Source organism: Vidua macroura, chromosome 1 (assembly GCF_024509145.1).
Source record: "Vidua macroura isolate BioBank_ID:100142 chromosome 1, ASM2450914v1, whole genome shotgun sequence".
In the NCBI taxonomy this organism is placed as follows: Eukaryota; Metazoa; Chordata; class Aves; order Passeriformes; family Viduidae; genus Vidua; species Vidua macroura.
This window is the reverse complement of record NC_071571.1, coordinates 50,015,222-50,030,242: the sequence shown is the minus strand read 5'-3', so window position 1 is coordinate 50,030,242 and position 15,021 is coordinate 50,015,222. Positions and strand designations below refer to the sequence as shown.

Sequence of the window (15,021 nt, the reverse complement as noted above, 5' to 3'; positions counted from 1 at the left end):
CTTATTTGGGGCTGAAATATTAGCTGGTTTTGTGAAAGAGGAAAGAAAGAAAAAAGAGAAATGCCAATACTTTTCTTTTTCCCACTCTTCGAAGAATTCTTTATTTTAAATAGATATATCCAACTTTAAAATGTTCTCTGAAAGAGTAAAAATCAGGAGAGAAAGCTAGTCTCAGAGGAAAACCTCAGAAAGAGCAAAGTGATGACCTACATTTATCCTCTATTAGAAGGGAGTGGGTCCCAAGGATGCAGTCTTTAAGAGTGACAAGGATTAGGTCTACATACTTGCCTTTGTTATTCACATTCTTCTTTCTTAAACGGAAAGTCCTTTAATCTTTCTTTTCTTATACTGCTTATCTCCAAATTGATGAAAAGGATGTCTTTGTAAAGGGCATGGCAATCTGGGGATGATCACAATGTGCTGGAGCAGCCTGCCAGGGTTTCTGCTCTCCATTTTCCTCCCTTTCTATCAATGTCCTGTAGCAACCTCACCGACAGAGCACCTGCTGTAGTTGTGTCCAGCCAAAGAGGATTAATGATCTCAGCAACTCAAAGAGTCACATAACACAAAGGAGCAAGTTTTCTGAAGGGGAAGAACACACAGATTAAGTAAAACAATCACCTGCTATTTGGAAAACTCTACTTATTAAATCTCTAATTACTCTCTTCATCACAGAGAACAGATGCTAGTTCCAGTGAACTGTTGTTTGAAAGTGCGATAGCTATTTTCTTAACTAATTCAGTTGTGCTTCTTTTTAAAAGAATGTTTTGCTTTCCATCTCTTCAGATGGACCAAATAAGGATGAATAAGGATGATGACTGGACATGCTGCAGAAAAACAGTACTGTCCTACTGGAAGACTCTTAACATTACCACAGATCATGCAGATCCCTGCTGTGCTGCCCAGTTATTAGCAATATAATGAGTATGATCTTGGAGTCATCCAAGTTAGAGATGAAAAAGACTTTCATTTTCCTGAAATCATTACAAGTTCTCAGTTATGGTCATATTGTGAGGTTCAGTTAACTTTTCTAGATACTGAATTCATCCTTCATCCAGTGATATTTTTGAACAAAGGAATTGATTTTTTAGATCAAAAAGTTCCTTACTTTAGATACCCAATTACATTACAGGATAGAGCTAAAAAGAAAGGGGGGGGAATAAAAGAGAGAGAAATAGATGGATTTATTTTGTTTCCTCTTTCTTTTCTGTCAAAAATTATAATTTTAACACTATATACAGGGAATTTTTTCCTGTGTGGAAAATTTAGCCTTTTATGTGTGTGTTTATATAAAAAACAAACAAATAAAAACACAAACAAAACAAAAACAAAAATACAAGCCAAAAAAAAATATTGCTGTGTCTGGCTCTCAGCGGCCACAGGATGGAGGTTCGCTGGCTCACTGTCCCGCTTGTGGCCGCCCCGAGTCTCTGCCGAGACTGGTACGGATGGTGGTGATTGCTGTGGCGTGGGTAGCACAGCAGAGGCACAGAGCACGAGGAAACCGAAGCAGAGGAATAAGGGAGGGACACTTGTCTGAGTCTTCCAAAGATTTAATCTCAAAGGGGGGCAGAGCAAGTGACAAATCTGAACATGGAGGGGCTACTTTTATAGGGTAGGGGAAACATGGGGAGGACACAACCTTTGACCAATAGGAAGGCATTAGGGAAGGGGTGCAGGGTAAGAGCTCCCCAGTAGAAGCCAACATGGGGAGGGAGCAAACCTTACAATCCAATTCTTCTTCGAGGCGGGGATGAAAGACAGGGAACACTCCAGAACCAAAGGAGTGTGCTATCTTTAACAGACAGGGGTAAGACAAGGGAACAAGGGAGGAATACAGGTGGATTGACATGTGGATTGACATACATTTTGGCGGGGAAATCTGTGGTAAACAACTCAGGACTGAACCACTAGGGAAGCCAAATGGGGTACATAGAATGAACCATTACAAACTTAAAACAAGGAATACTAAAACATGCTACAGAAGAACAAACTGTAAAATAACAAACTACCACAATTGCAACCAAAAAACCCACAGAGGCAAACCAGCTGAGAGATAAAGTACCCCATTAAATATTGCCTTTTTCATTTTCTACTTGGAAGACAGAACACTCAATGCCAGTTGGGTTCATCTCCTGAAATAATAAAGGAAAAATATTGTAACTGTGCACAGTGATTTGGCCTAAGCATGAAAAAAGCACTGGGTTACTTGCTGCAGTTGAAATGAGGAGCTCAAGACATCACTATAAACTGAATTTTTGTGGTCTTGCTAACTAAAATGGGGTTTGAGCTGCATGCAATTGTTGCATACATATTCGTTTGGTGCTTAGAGCAAGGAAAATAATTTCCTATGCTTAACAATTGCTGTCTTTTTGTGTCTCTATAATTTAGGAGGAAAGACAGTGGGATGTTGTCATACAAAGAGCACCTACCAGTCAGCCAGGTGGTGGTTGGAGACCTTGACCGGCCTGGGTCTGAAGCCAAGGTGTCCGTGGGTCCCGTGCGCTGCCAAGGAGATAGTAAGTTCTCTGGTTTTCTTCTGCTTATTCCTGGGTAGAAACTCAGTTGGAAAGGGGCAACTTTGGAGGCACTCCATGGGAAATTATGGCTGTCTGCTCAAAAGACCTTTTGCTATGAAAGCATGATGTGATCTGAGAAATTTTGTCTGTGAAAATACACATATAATGGCTTACCTTTTCATTTAAAATATCAGTATTCTTCTTTATTTTATGGTAAATGTGGCAACTTGGATTATTCAACTAAGTTTATGTAGATGAGCAGTAATACAGATTGCATAATAATATCTCTCAACATCTGTGCTTCTCTTGGGTTCTCTTGTCAGCATCATTATCATTACTATGCTTCTATAAATGATGGCAAAATTCATCACTGTAATCTCTGGCTGTAGGTGTACAAAGTTTGACAGGATTGTTGCCAGATGCTAACTGTATCAGGACTAGATGTTTCCATGTAAAGCATTGGGAGTTTTTTGTTGTAGTCTCTGGTTTCCAGGCTGAGTGATGCTAAGAAGTGTACATCCTCCAGTTTGATCATCTACTGAGAGAGCAAATCAGTATCATGTATAAATTTCCAATGCACACACACTCAAAATTGGAATGCACTGAGGAAAATTGTAGTCTTGCTTCAGTCTATTTTATATTTCAGGAGGTGAAATTTACTACCAAAGGCAAAGCAACTGCTTAAGGCCCTTCTAAATCACACTTCAAAAATTCAGACTCTGTGCAGTTGACACATGTTTCATTTGTCCACTGTGTTTTAAGGCAGTTTTCTTATAATAGGTACAGTAAGCAAAGGTTGTCTGATTTAATTTAAAACAACTAATATTTGTGTGATCTATAAATAATACAAAACCCATTCACAGTAAAGAGCACTGTAACTCAGCCTATCATACAGAGGTGATGCAGAAATATTCACATCATATCTTTGTTGCTTGTTATTTATAGCGTTTGACCAATCACAGGTCAGTTTGTGTTTGTTTTTGTCTCATCTATGTTTGATAAACTTTTTTGTAATGGGCTTTTACAACTGATGACAAAAAATAACAAATACTATTTTTCTTGCACCCATATTCCCCATATCCTGAATTTGAGTGCTTTAGAAATATCAGTCTCTAAAGTGTGAGCCATTTCTAAATATTAGTATAAATGAAACCTCATCTGAGCAGCCTTTATTAGAATGTGACTGAGTGACACAGCCTTTTGGGAAACTGAACGGGTGTATTCCTACCATCCTGATTAATTTAATTTTCTCCATGAACTTTACAGATATGATTCATAGTTTTTGAAAAACTTTGCTTATGAATAAATTTGAATTTCCTTCCATGACCATATATTACTGTCAAAAATCTGCTATAATTTTTCTCACAGGAGATAATATAGACCCCAGTCCTGTTTTATATTCCCAGTGCATTTACTAAGCATTCCTCTTTGTATTCTTTCTTGAATGTATACAAAAGCTGTTGTTTCACCTTGTGGAAAACAAGGTTTCCATTCCAGAGAAAATGACAAAATTTTAAACTGTCCTTTTGTCCCAAATTTGAAGAAAGAGCCAAAGTACCAAATTTCTGGGAAGGGATTAAGAACAACAACAAACCACAAACCAATTGATTTTCATGTGTGTGTGTGTGTTACATGCCTCAAAACCAACATTATTAGTACTAAAGATGTTGAGTGTCATCACAGCACAGTTCATGTGTTCAGTTAAATTCAGTTGCATGTTTAAATGAAATTCAGTTATAGTTATTAAGACTGTCTAAGAAATACAGATTTTTGTTTTGCTTGCAAGGAAGGTGGGAAAAGTAACCAGTCAAATAAAAACGTACCTATTTAGAAGAATTTCTTCATTGTGATTGCAGCCAATACCGTGACAACTTGTCTTGCCCTGAGGGTTGTCCGTACCATATGTTGTATTAATCCATAGTCCAGTGATATTTTGCAGCACATGAAGTGATATTTTCCCACCAGAATTACAGAATAATTTGCCACAAACCTCATAGCTAACACTTTGTAACATCTAGGGACAGTGACATGTCACCTGGACCAACTCACAGCTGTACCGGAGTACCACAGAGTTGATGGCCTTTGGAGTCCTTAAGAAGAGATAGCTGAAAGCTCAATATCTGAGGGCAAAGAGTACTAAAGAAAGCAAAGATATTTGTTATTTCATATAATTCACTTCTTCCCATGCTCATCAAATTCTCAAGAATCCATTCATCAGCAGAAGCCACAACAATTAATTGTCCCTACTATTGACTGACTAAAGTAAATCTGAAAATCATTCCTTTCAGTGCAATTTGTTTTGACACAAGCCAAGGAAGACTGCAGAATCATAACTGTTTTCCTGTTGCAAAAATAACTACATTCTTCTTTCAGAAATATAGGTTTTATTTTGGTCCCACAAATGACAAATGCATTTTTCTTTTTGCCTGATTTATTACCTGATTAAGACCACTCTTGAATAGTGGCTCTTGCTGGAGATAAGGATCAGAAAACTGGTTTATGCATGATTACACATCTCTGTGTTTCAGAAGTATTTTTCATATTTAACTGCACCTCACAAAACACTACTTGCATTCTGAAAAGTGGTCAGCAAAAAGGGCCTTTATTACCCCTCTAAAGATCTGCTTAAGCTGCTGAATTCTATCAGAATGATGAAGACTCATCTAGTCACTGTGGCAAAAATCCCATAAATCTGGTCTGGAGCCTGTTTTGCACCTTGGATTAAATATGCAGGATGTCTCTTTTCTATTTTTCATTTTATTGTTGAGGAATGCTTTGTTAATATCTAATGATTTTTCTAAGTGGTGATCTACCAGAGGAGCCAACTTATCCAATTCCATAGAGAACATGTGCACAAAAAGGAGATGAATTTGGTGGGGGTTTTTGATACTGTATTGCTATGATTCAAAGATCAAGCAAGGGTTTTCAGCAAATGTCCTCTCTACACAGACTTAAAGCAAAACTGTCCTTCCTGACCACAGCTGTATGAGTGTTGTACTTACAGAATGACAGTGGTAGTTTATCAGCACATTCTCAATATCCTCTTAGCAGAACTGTAATTTAAAGTATAAACAAACAAAACCAGTCCTTAGTCTCCATAGTAATACTGGATAAAGGAACTACTCTTGTTTTCCCTGAAGTAAAGTTATTCTGTGCAGGATCTAGAAAAAGGGCACCATAGAATGACAAATTAATAATTTTTATTCTTCAGTTAACTTTGAGACACTGATTAAAATCCCTTTACAGACCTATTACAGTTTTTCTAATACTTATTAGATGACTCCTCAGCAGCCATGCATTTAACCTTGGCCAACAAGCAATAGAATGACCTTGTCCATCTATTTATGCTCTTTCACTGTAATGCAAAGGGGCATCTTGAGCCTTTTCCCTTTAGAGAAGAACACAAGTTTACTGAGGGTTTTTTTTTTTTTTTGTCTAAGCTCAGCCTGAGGTGGTAGATCAAGACTTCAAAAACAGATCTGGTAATTTCTTTTGAAACCAAACTGAAGAACTTAGCTTGCCATGGTGGGGCAGAGATTTCATCAATAATCATATTGAATCAAAATTACTTTTGTGGCTTCTGGCACCTTCTGAAATTTTTTATCATTCCCCTTAGGAAAATACCAGTTTTCACAAAGCTTCTATATTTGCCACCTGCTAAGAGTATCCTTTTCCCAGGGACTTCCAAGGATTTTGATTCGAGTTTGCTCTTTATAAACCCAGAGGGGGATAGACTGACTATTCTGCTCTAGATTTGCTTTTCTCCTTGAGTCTATTTTCCTTTTGTCCCATTTCCTCTATAGCAAAGACAGAATTTAAAGGGGAGATGTTTTTTAGACAACTCAGATTTATGTTTTTTCCATCTCCTGTGCTGTACAGTTTTTATCCTCCCAGTAAGACTTTGATATCTGGGCCATGAATCATTTTCTTGTATATTACTTCTATTATCTATAATCTTCAAAATGTGGAGGAGGAAACAGCTGCATTGACTGTGGTTCTTTCTAAGCTAAGTTTTCATGAAGACCAGTATCAGCAGTGTGCTTGTAGAACCTGCAGAGACAGACACAAAAATGTCCCCTTGACAGATGACAGAAGTTCAGGAAAAAAATCAAAACTCAGTTCTTCCATGAGGGCATTGAAATTTTTTTGAGCAAGTATGCATATGACTGTGCATATATGTTCAGGGGCATATACCTTGGGTTCTTTTTTCAGTGATTTTGATTATAGCTCATTATTGCTCCTTTCATTCCTGATACTTTGTTTCTTTAGCTTATAAATATCACTTCTGGCTTTGCTCATTTTAGAATGTTCCAGCAGAGTTGGTTTATTTATTCAGACAGTGGTATGGCCATGCACGTTTTTCGTGACTCTAGTTTTATATTGAAACGACTGTGTAGTTATCTAAACCAGACAGCCACTTCCAGGGTCACTGTTTAGAGGCTGGTATCCTTGGTAAGGTGTGGGTTTGTATTCCTTAAGCACTTATTCACCACATGTGCAGGTTGGTGACTCAGAACTGTCAGTTGTAATGAAAATAAATTAACTGTTTCATGTGCATGCTAAATCCATTTTCATTACATTGCAAATTGACGACTCTTTCAACATGCTGAACTTGTTTTTCAAGGGTACCACCTGACTTTCAGGGAAAAAAATAGCATAGCCTTACAGTGCAGTTTCCAGTTACACATTAAACTTATGTCCAAGATCAATTCTCTAGTAGGATATGCAGTGTGTTGACTCAGACAGATCTGCAGTGCTGTTCCTGTTACATACATAGGTAATCTGGAAAGTATCCCAGAAAAAAAAAAATACCAAACAAACACAATGTATTTGAATTATTGAAAGATTAATTCAACTGGAATTGAATTTTCTGCTGGAAGTAGAAACAATTTACTCCTACTCTATCTTAGACAACATTCCAGTTATATAGTGAATTGCCTTACAGGTTAATGAAAGTGAAAACAGTGTATCAAATGAAAATTAACATCAGTGATACCCCCTACCAAAAAACAAAACCCAACCAGAGTGCTTTCAGAATACAAAAATTAGTCTTTTGAAACTCCTGAAGCAATGATTCTGCCAGAGGCTTGTGTGGTGGGGTTACAGATCTGAAATTTAGGCAATTCCCTTTTGAGTTGTTAATTACTTCTCTCCCACTAAGGTTAGAAAACCAGTGAAAATCTCTTGATTTTTCTACATTTCCTTTTTTTTGTTTGTTTGTTTGTTTGTATTGCTAGATATATCTACATACATTTTTATATTATTATTATTAATTTATTATGATTTTCAAATAAATTGTGATATATTCAGTAAGGAAAATACAAATCAAAACTTAATCCATCTAAGAGTTTAAATTTTTTTCACCACTACCTATAGGTGCCTTCAGTACACATGAAAATTTGTCTGCTTTATTTCCACATCTATTTCCACAGCATGTCTTTATGTGCTGCACTGGATTGTAAATTGTGCTATTCAAGGGGAAATACAGATTCATCCAAAGAACATCAAGACATTGTACTTGCTGCTTATCACAGTTGTTCCAGTGCTACCAGCAAAACAGGAGAAAGAAAAGTGTCCTTTCAATAAAAGCCTGCTAACCAAGTACTGCCAGAAGTACTATTTGATTTTTTCAGTGGATAATGTTGAGGGTGACAAAACAACAGTCTTCAGTTCAGATTTGGGTAGGGATCTTTTCTTTAGTTAATCAAACTGCTGAGGTTATCTTTCATATGCAATTGCTTTCCTTGGAGACCCAAGAGAAAAAAAATGACCCAATAGGTCATTTTTCTGCAACTTTTAAAGTAAAAAAAATCCATTCTTTTGCAGTTGTTTAACATCCAGTTTAAATATTGTCATTTCTCATTCTTAAGACTTTCCCTTCACCTTTAACCCTGTTTCATAATGCATAATTAAATGTATTGTGAAATTTAACTAGAATTTATTTTCATCTTCATGCAGAAATATTTTCTCTAGGAAGCAGTGCTTAAATGCCCTCCTGTGGAGTCTTAATGTTTCTAAGAGAGCTCTTCATTTTCTCACCTCCCAGGAAAACTTAGACTGCAGCCTGTTATCTCATACAGGTATAGGCTTTTTCTGGCCATGTAAATAAAACTTTGCCTGTCTTGAAAATAGCAGCTGGAAAATCTCCATTGCTCTCATGAATTTAGGGCATTTCTCTGTCATGGTGAAACATGCCAGGAAATTTAAAGGTGGATACAGGATAATGTCCTTCTTGTACATGAGAAGGACATGTTCTTGTATCCTTCCTAAGCAGCCAAGTGTTCCAAGTGCTGGCATTCTGGCTGGTAGCTTTGTCATCCTTTTTAATCGGAACCTGTTCTCTATAATTACGCTCAAAAGTGAGTCCCTGATGTTGTCCACCAGAAACTTTTGAATTTAATTTAGAACTTCCTGTTATGTGTGTTTGCAGCAAGATAAGCACTACCTTAGATGATCCATCATGAACAGTCCCAAAATGAGAAGACCTAATATATCTGAAATTGCAAATCAGCTGGAATTGTCTTTGATTTTAGGTGATGGGGAATGGTAGGCAGTGTGAACAGCATTTGAACATGTGTGGCTGGAATTAAAGTTCCAAAAATATTTTCTTTGTTTGTGATAGTACTTAAACCTAGCTAATCATTCTAGACACTTTTCTCCTACTCCTTTGCATTTGTACAGCAGGAAACATTTTGGCCCAGATATTTGGGACAAATTAGTCTCCACAGAACTGTAAGATTCTGTGAGTGTTCTTTCTACATAAAGCTCTGTTTTGCTTCTTTTTTTATATCATCTCAAAACCCACAGGGAATTGGTAGCATTAATGATTTATAAGCTCTCCGTGTTTCTACAGTACACGACCTTTACTGAGGTTTATTACATGGTCATAAAATTCTCTTTCAGTTCAAACTTTGAATACATGTGTATCCATGGAATAAATGCTTGTAAAATGACACAGTTTTAACATAGAAACATATTGACTCATAGGTTATATATGAATATTCTCTATTGCATCACTCACTGTCAGGTTTTGTTCTGTTTCCTTTCTGAAAGCAAATCCTATCCATGAGAGCTACTTATCTCATAGAGCAGGAAAAAGTACAGGTCACACACAGTTTAGCCATTTTCCTATTGGACATGTCTTTTTATGCCTGACTGAAGCAACAAGATGCCTGCAGGAGAAAAAAGTAACAGTAGAATCAATTTTAAATTTGGCAAATTAGAAAAACAGTGTCCCATACAGTTTGTGCCACATGAACATCAGTAACCCAAGGTAAAAAGAAAAAATGTGGACTTGTTCCCATTAGAATATACCAAGGAGAGATCATCTGAACCACAAGCAATGGCTCTTGATGCAGTTTGAGACCCTTTTTTAAAATCCTTTTCCAACTTTGCAAAGATCCAGTAGAATCTGGGTGCTCTGTTCAAAAGACTGAGATTTATGACATCTTTGCCCAGTACCTGGTAGTGTATGAAAGTATTATGGATTACACTGTCATTCAGTGTGTATTTTCATTATGAATGCAATTTACATTGCTGGAGACTTTTCCTTAAGGTCATGAAGGCAGTATGCTCTGATAGCATACTGTTTTGATAGGAAATGCATTTCAGCCTTTTCATCTTTACTGCTTACCTGCCTGTAGTTACTTTCCCTGTGCATCCTCTACTGCCTTTGAAAAGGAGAGTTTCACACCTGTTTCACACATATGTGAATGTAGGTACAAAGAATAACACTACTCCACAATTTACATCTCCACTCTTCTCAGATTCATCATGAAATGTAAATCTGACAGCAAACTTTTAAGATAGGAATTGACCTGCCCATTATAGAATAATTTTATTTCTCATATGCATTCAATTCTACCTAAATGTATACGTTGGTATAAACTACAGAAGACAGTTCATTCAAATATCAATGAACTAATAAATTTCGCTCTTTTTACATACTTGCTGAAGTAATGAAAACGTATGGCAATTGATACCCATGTTCAATTCTCCAACTGATCATAAAAGGAAAAAATGGTGAAGTTCTATAGAGGAATTACGAGCTTTATGTTTCAGAGATACAGAATTCAAATGCAATTTGAATTAGCAAGAGCTAATCAAATTCTACTCATAATTATGATTATACTGCAGTTAATTTTAGCTTCTTTAATGCAAAAAGAAGATAAAAGCAGATCATGTAAAATATTGTCTCTAGATTCCTAGGGAATCTAAGCAAGCATCGTTAGTCTGATAGATGACATATAGTAGCAGTTCATATTAAACACAAATCCTCTTGAAGTTATGCTTTAATTATAGTTTCAAACATTTTACCATCTCTGTGATTGTAATGCATATCACTATCTTACCTCTTACCACTATCTTACCTGTAGCAAAATAAGAAAAGCAATTGTGCAGGATACAAACAAAATCTAAGGATTAAATGGTGGGAGAATTCCCACAGTGTATAGAAATGTGATGAGACGAGATGTCAGTAAAGCCATAAGGAATTAGGAGAACCTGTGACTAAACTGGGGATTGAGAAGTTGCTGGAATCCTGTCTATTACATGTACAAATTTGCAGCCACCTTTAAATTTCACCCCATTAGCCTGAGTTTTCTTAGAAATGAGGTATAATAGGGAGGGAATTATCTAGATTTATTTTTTTTAGGTTGAACTCTTTCTCACTTTAATACTTTTGGCCTGTGCATTCCTGCAGCACTGACTGACATTTAAAGAGCAGAAAGAACAGAAAAAGTCAGAGAATGATTGAAGGTGAGGTAGAGTAAGGTTAGTGTCATTCATCCCTATGTGTAAGTTATGTAAATTCAGTCTCATTTAGACATAGATATGGGATTGGCAGCAGGATGGGGGACAGCCTTTTATAGCCTCACAGCACCCAATATCTGACACACAACACAAAGTGTCTCAGTAATACTTGAAATGTTCAACCACCAGGATGGAAAAAGTAATAAGAAGAAGTTGGAGACCTTTGGTACTCGTTTAACTTGCACCACTGATCTCCATGTTAGGGAGCCAAGCTAACTCTAATTATGTCTAAATACAAGCATTTACAATGGTTGAACCTTTTCTATCCAATGATAGAATAAAAAGGAAGGTCAGGGATGTATTCCACAATCACAGCTGCTATCCGTAATGATTTCTCATCCCACAGGCTTTAACTGCAAGACTGAATTTTGACAGCTTCAGTTCAAAACTTTCCTATAATCAAGTCCTATTATATGGGTATATATATTATTATACACATGCTTTCCAATATTTTTGAAGGATCCTGATCCTTCTCTGTCTCAGTGAAGCAGGTCATTCTAGATTTTCATGTAGAACTATGATGCAGTTCCCAAAGGAAACTATTAACACAGGGTTGCAAAGTTGTGCATTTTTGTCAAGCGATTAGAAGTCTGAACTGTTAAAAGGGAATATAGTAATAGTTTAAGAGAAGTTGGATACATATATTAAAAATTAACCTCCTATTTCTTTTCTCTGTTCTATTTTTTAATGTTTTTTCTGACCTTTGTCTTCTATGGAAAACTTGCAAATGTGGGACAGAAAGGGCTAGAAAACTGTAAGAAAAATATGAAGTATTGCCTACTTACTCTTTTTTCCAATGACAACGCTATGGATAACTTCCACTGTTAAATTTCTGAGTTTGAAAATGCTGGGTTCCCAATGAATGCTGCTTCAACCTGTGAAGTGCCATAAATTAGATATTTACAGAGCAGGTTTCAGAGTAAAGGTTGCAATTCCCCTTCATTCTTCCTCTTTTCTGTGCTTAAACTTACCTTTTGTGGGGTGCCAACTTGGTTCTTTAAGACAAACAAAGAAGAAACTTGAAAAGGCTGATAATTTTACTCAAGGCTTTAATTTTAAATCAGCTCAGATAGAATTAAAAGGAGATGAGGGGGACATCCTTTACCTTACAAAATAGTATCTTTTTTGTCATCAAAAGAATTAAGAGCAGTTCTATCCATTTCCTGATATGAGATTATACCAATCTGTCCTTCAAAGACATTAGCTAAGCTTGCAGAATCATGAAGCTTTCAACTTTAAGCAGCAAATTTTACACTTTTATATGCCTTTATTTCGACTCTCATTTGTGAAGAATCATCTCCACTCATCTCCACATCTGATTTGGTCTAATTCAGAGGAGCAATATTTTTCATGAGAACAGCTTTTAAAGAAGCAGTTTTGGAAAGAGAGCCAGTAGTGATTTATGGTTTCAAAAGTTTCTTTTCAGCCTGTTCTTTAGCTAATCAATTTCCAGCATACCTACTGTATCTATATTTTGTTATTTGTCCTTGGTTTCATGAACTCCTGATGATGGAAAACTTTTGCCTTGTCACTCCAAATAGATCCTCTTTTGAAAACTGAGGAACTAAATCAGTGTAAATCAATTATTACACACAGAACATAGTTCATGTATCTGTGTTCAAGTAACTTCCATTATAATTTCTTTTTGATTAGCTATGACAAGGTTAAATTTAAAATAATCTATTGTTATGAACTGTTCTTATGTCTTTGTATTTCTGAGTGAGGCAGAAATAAATTTCATCCACAGTTGGTAGGGTATCTTCCAGGAAAGTTAAGATGTTCCCAAAAATTTAGAAAAGAGATTCTTACAGGAAATAGTTTAATTCCCCATCCCAAAAGAAGAGCAAATTCTCCAAAATTCTTGCCATGTAAACTCTGAAAATATAAGAAATCATTTGAAACAGAACACGTTGGTTATCAAGTTCTCAATAGAAGGACATCATTGTTGATGTCACTTTGACTTTCATCACTTTGACTTTCAACATTTTACAAAAGAGCCTTTTTCATCACTGATTGACTATATTTCATAAATGAAGTTTTGAACTAAATGCCTATTTAAAATGTCCAAATCAGAGTAAAATTTTCAAACCAATCGGCTCATTTCATTAACAGTTTCAAGAAACTTTCAATTTCCTTCAAAACTCTCAAAAGCTTCAGTGTTTTCTAAAAATGACAAGGTCTTGCTAGAAAAGTAAACTAAATTTAATATTTCCTTCATGGGAGAGGGTCTCCTTTCCTTTCTATAAATGCAAAATAACTCCCTATACTGAGATATAGATTTTGGAGATTTCACTTCTGTAAAATAAAAAGTAAACATTCCTCAGTTTAAGAATCCTCAGTCCTGCTTAAATCATAATGTGATTAACTGACATTTTGCCCCTCCTTATCCTGAAGTTGTCTCTCTATATCATCGTGTAGAAGAGCTTGTCCCTGTTTTCTATGCACATGCTGTATTTCAGGTGGCTAATCTGATTGTTCTCCATCACATCATTAGGCAAATTTGGGATCCCACAAGGACAGCCAGTCATTAAATAAAAATGTTATTATCATACAGTTTGTTGTAGCTATCCTAGCCTCAGAAAATCTATAGTAGTGCAGGGCAAGATACAGGCAAATAAAATTAAGATGTTTAAAGAAATAGGCAATTTTTTTAAGAAAATAGTAAACCAGCATCTGAAGTGATAAATTCAAGATGTGTGTCATTGTTATCAATAACAATTCAACAGTTCAATAACAGGAAGGCTGTTTTGTTGATTTTTTTGTTGATTTTTTGCTTGAATCCATAAATAATTTGCTTGAATACCTAAATAATGAAAAATGTATAGGTTTTCATTATTGCAGCTCTTTATCTTTTTAGCACTAAACTGATAAATTTATTTCTCATTGTAATGAAAATATTTTCTGAAATGGGGATGGGGGATAAGCAAACCCAGTCAGCTCAGACTCTCCTCATACTTCACATGCTTCAGTCCTCACAAGCTTGTTGAATATTTCATACCTTGTTAACCAGGAAAAGGGCAGAGATCGCAGGCTGACTGTTTTAATGAGTCAAGACCTGTAAGTCAGGCCTTTCTTTCTCCTGGGTTTTACAAGACAATCCTGCTAATAGGTAACTAGTACTGATGCAGTAGCTCAACCAACACCCAGACAACAATGCCTTTCCACATGTGGCTTTCTTTAGCTGCTACTAACCACACAGACAAGCAGCTGGGAGACCAGTATGGCTTGTTTGTGTCTGTCTAGCTCTCAAATATCTATAGTGTTCTGAGGAAGGGAATATAAATGGGAAAAAAATTGCCTCAGCTCCTTCCTGGTCTCCAGTGGCACAGAAGCTGGTGGACATCCTAACAAACCAGAGACGCAAGGACATACCTCAGGAGATGCATTGCCTCTCTCCATCAATCCTCCTGGAATCACTTCAAAAAAAAAACTTGTCAAAATCCTGGAAATCCCTGGGTAATTACTAGCCCAAGTAATTAAATACTCTCCAACCACATCCAAAAATACAGGAGCAAAACCCCAAACCAAGAATGATCCTTAACCAATAAGAAATTGCATATATGGGTAGTGACTTACCAGGACAAAACAAGATAGTCTTCTGCCTCCAAAAAATACATTTAATGCTGAAAGAAAATGTGACGTGTAAGACTATCAAACTCAGTTTATGCCAGCCTTATTCTATGCAGTACCA

At 36.3% G+C, this 15,021-nt stretch overlaps 1 protein-coding gene across 1 annotated transcript in view; it reads left to right on the top strand.

Moving 5' to 3' along the window:
- Positions 1 to 15,021, top strand: part of CNTNAP2 (contactin associated protein 2) — a 1,032,011-nt gene that overhangs the window by 866,911 nt on the left and 150,079 nt on the right. The window contains exon 15 of the mRNA XM_053975055.1: positions 2,392 to 2,519. Coding sequence (XP_053831030.1) covers positions 2,392 to 2,519 — 128 coding nt within the window. The remainder of the gene's footprint in view (positions 1 to 2,391; positions 2,520 to 15,021) is intronic.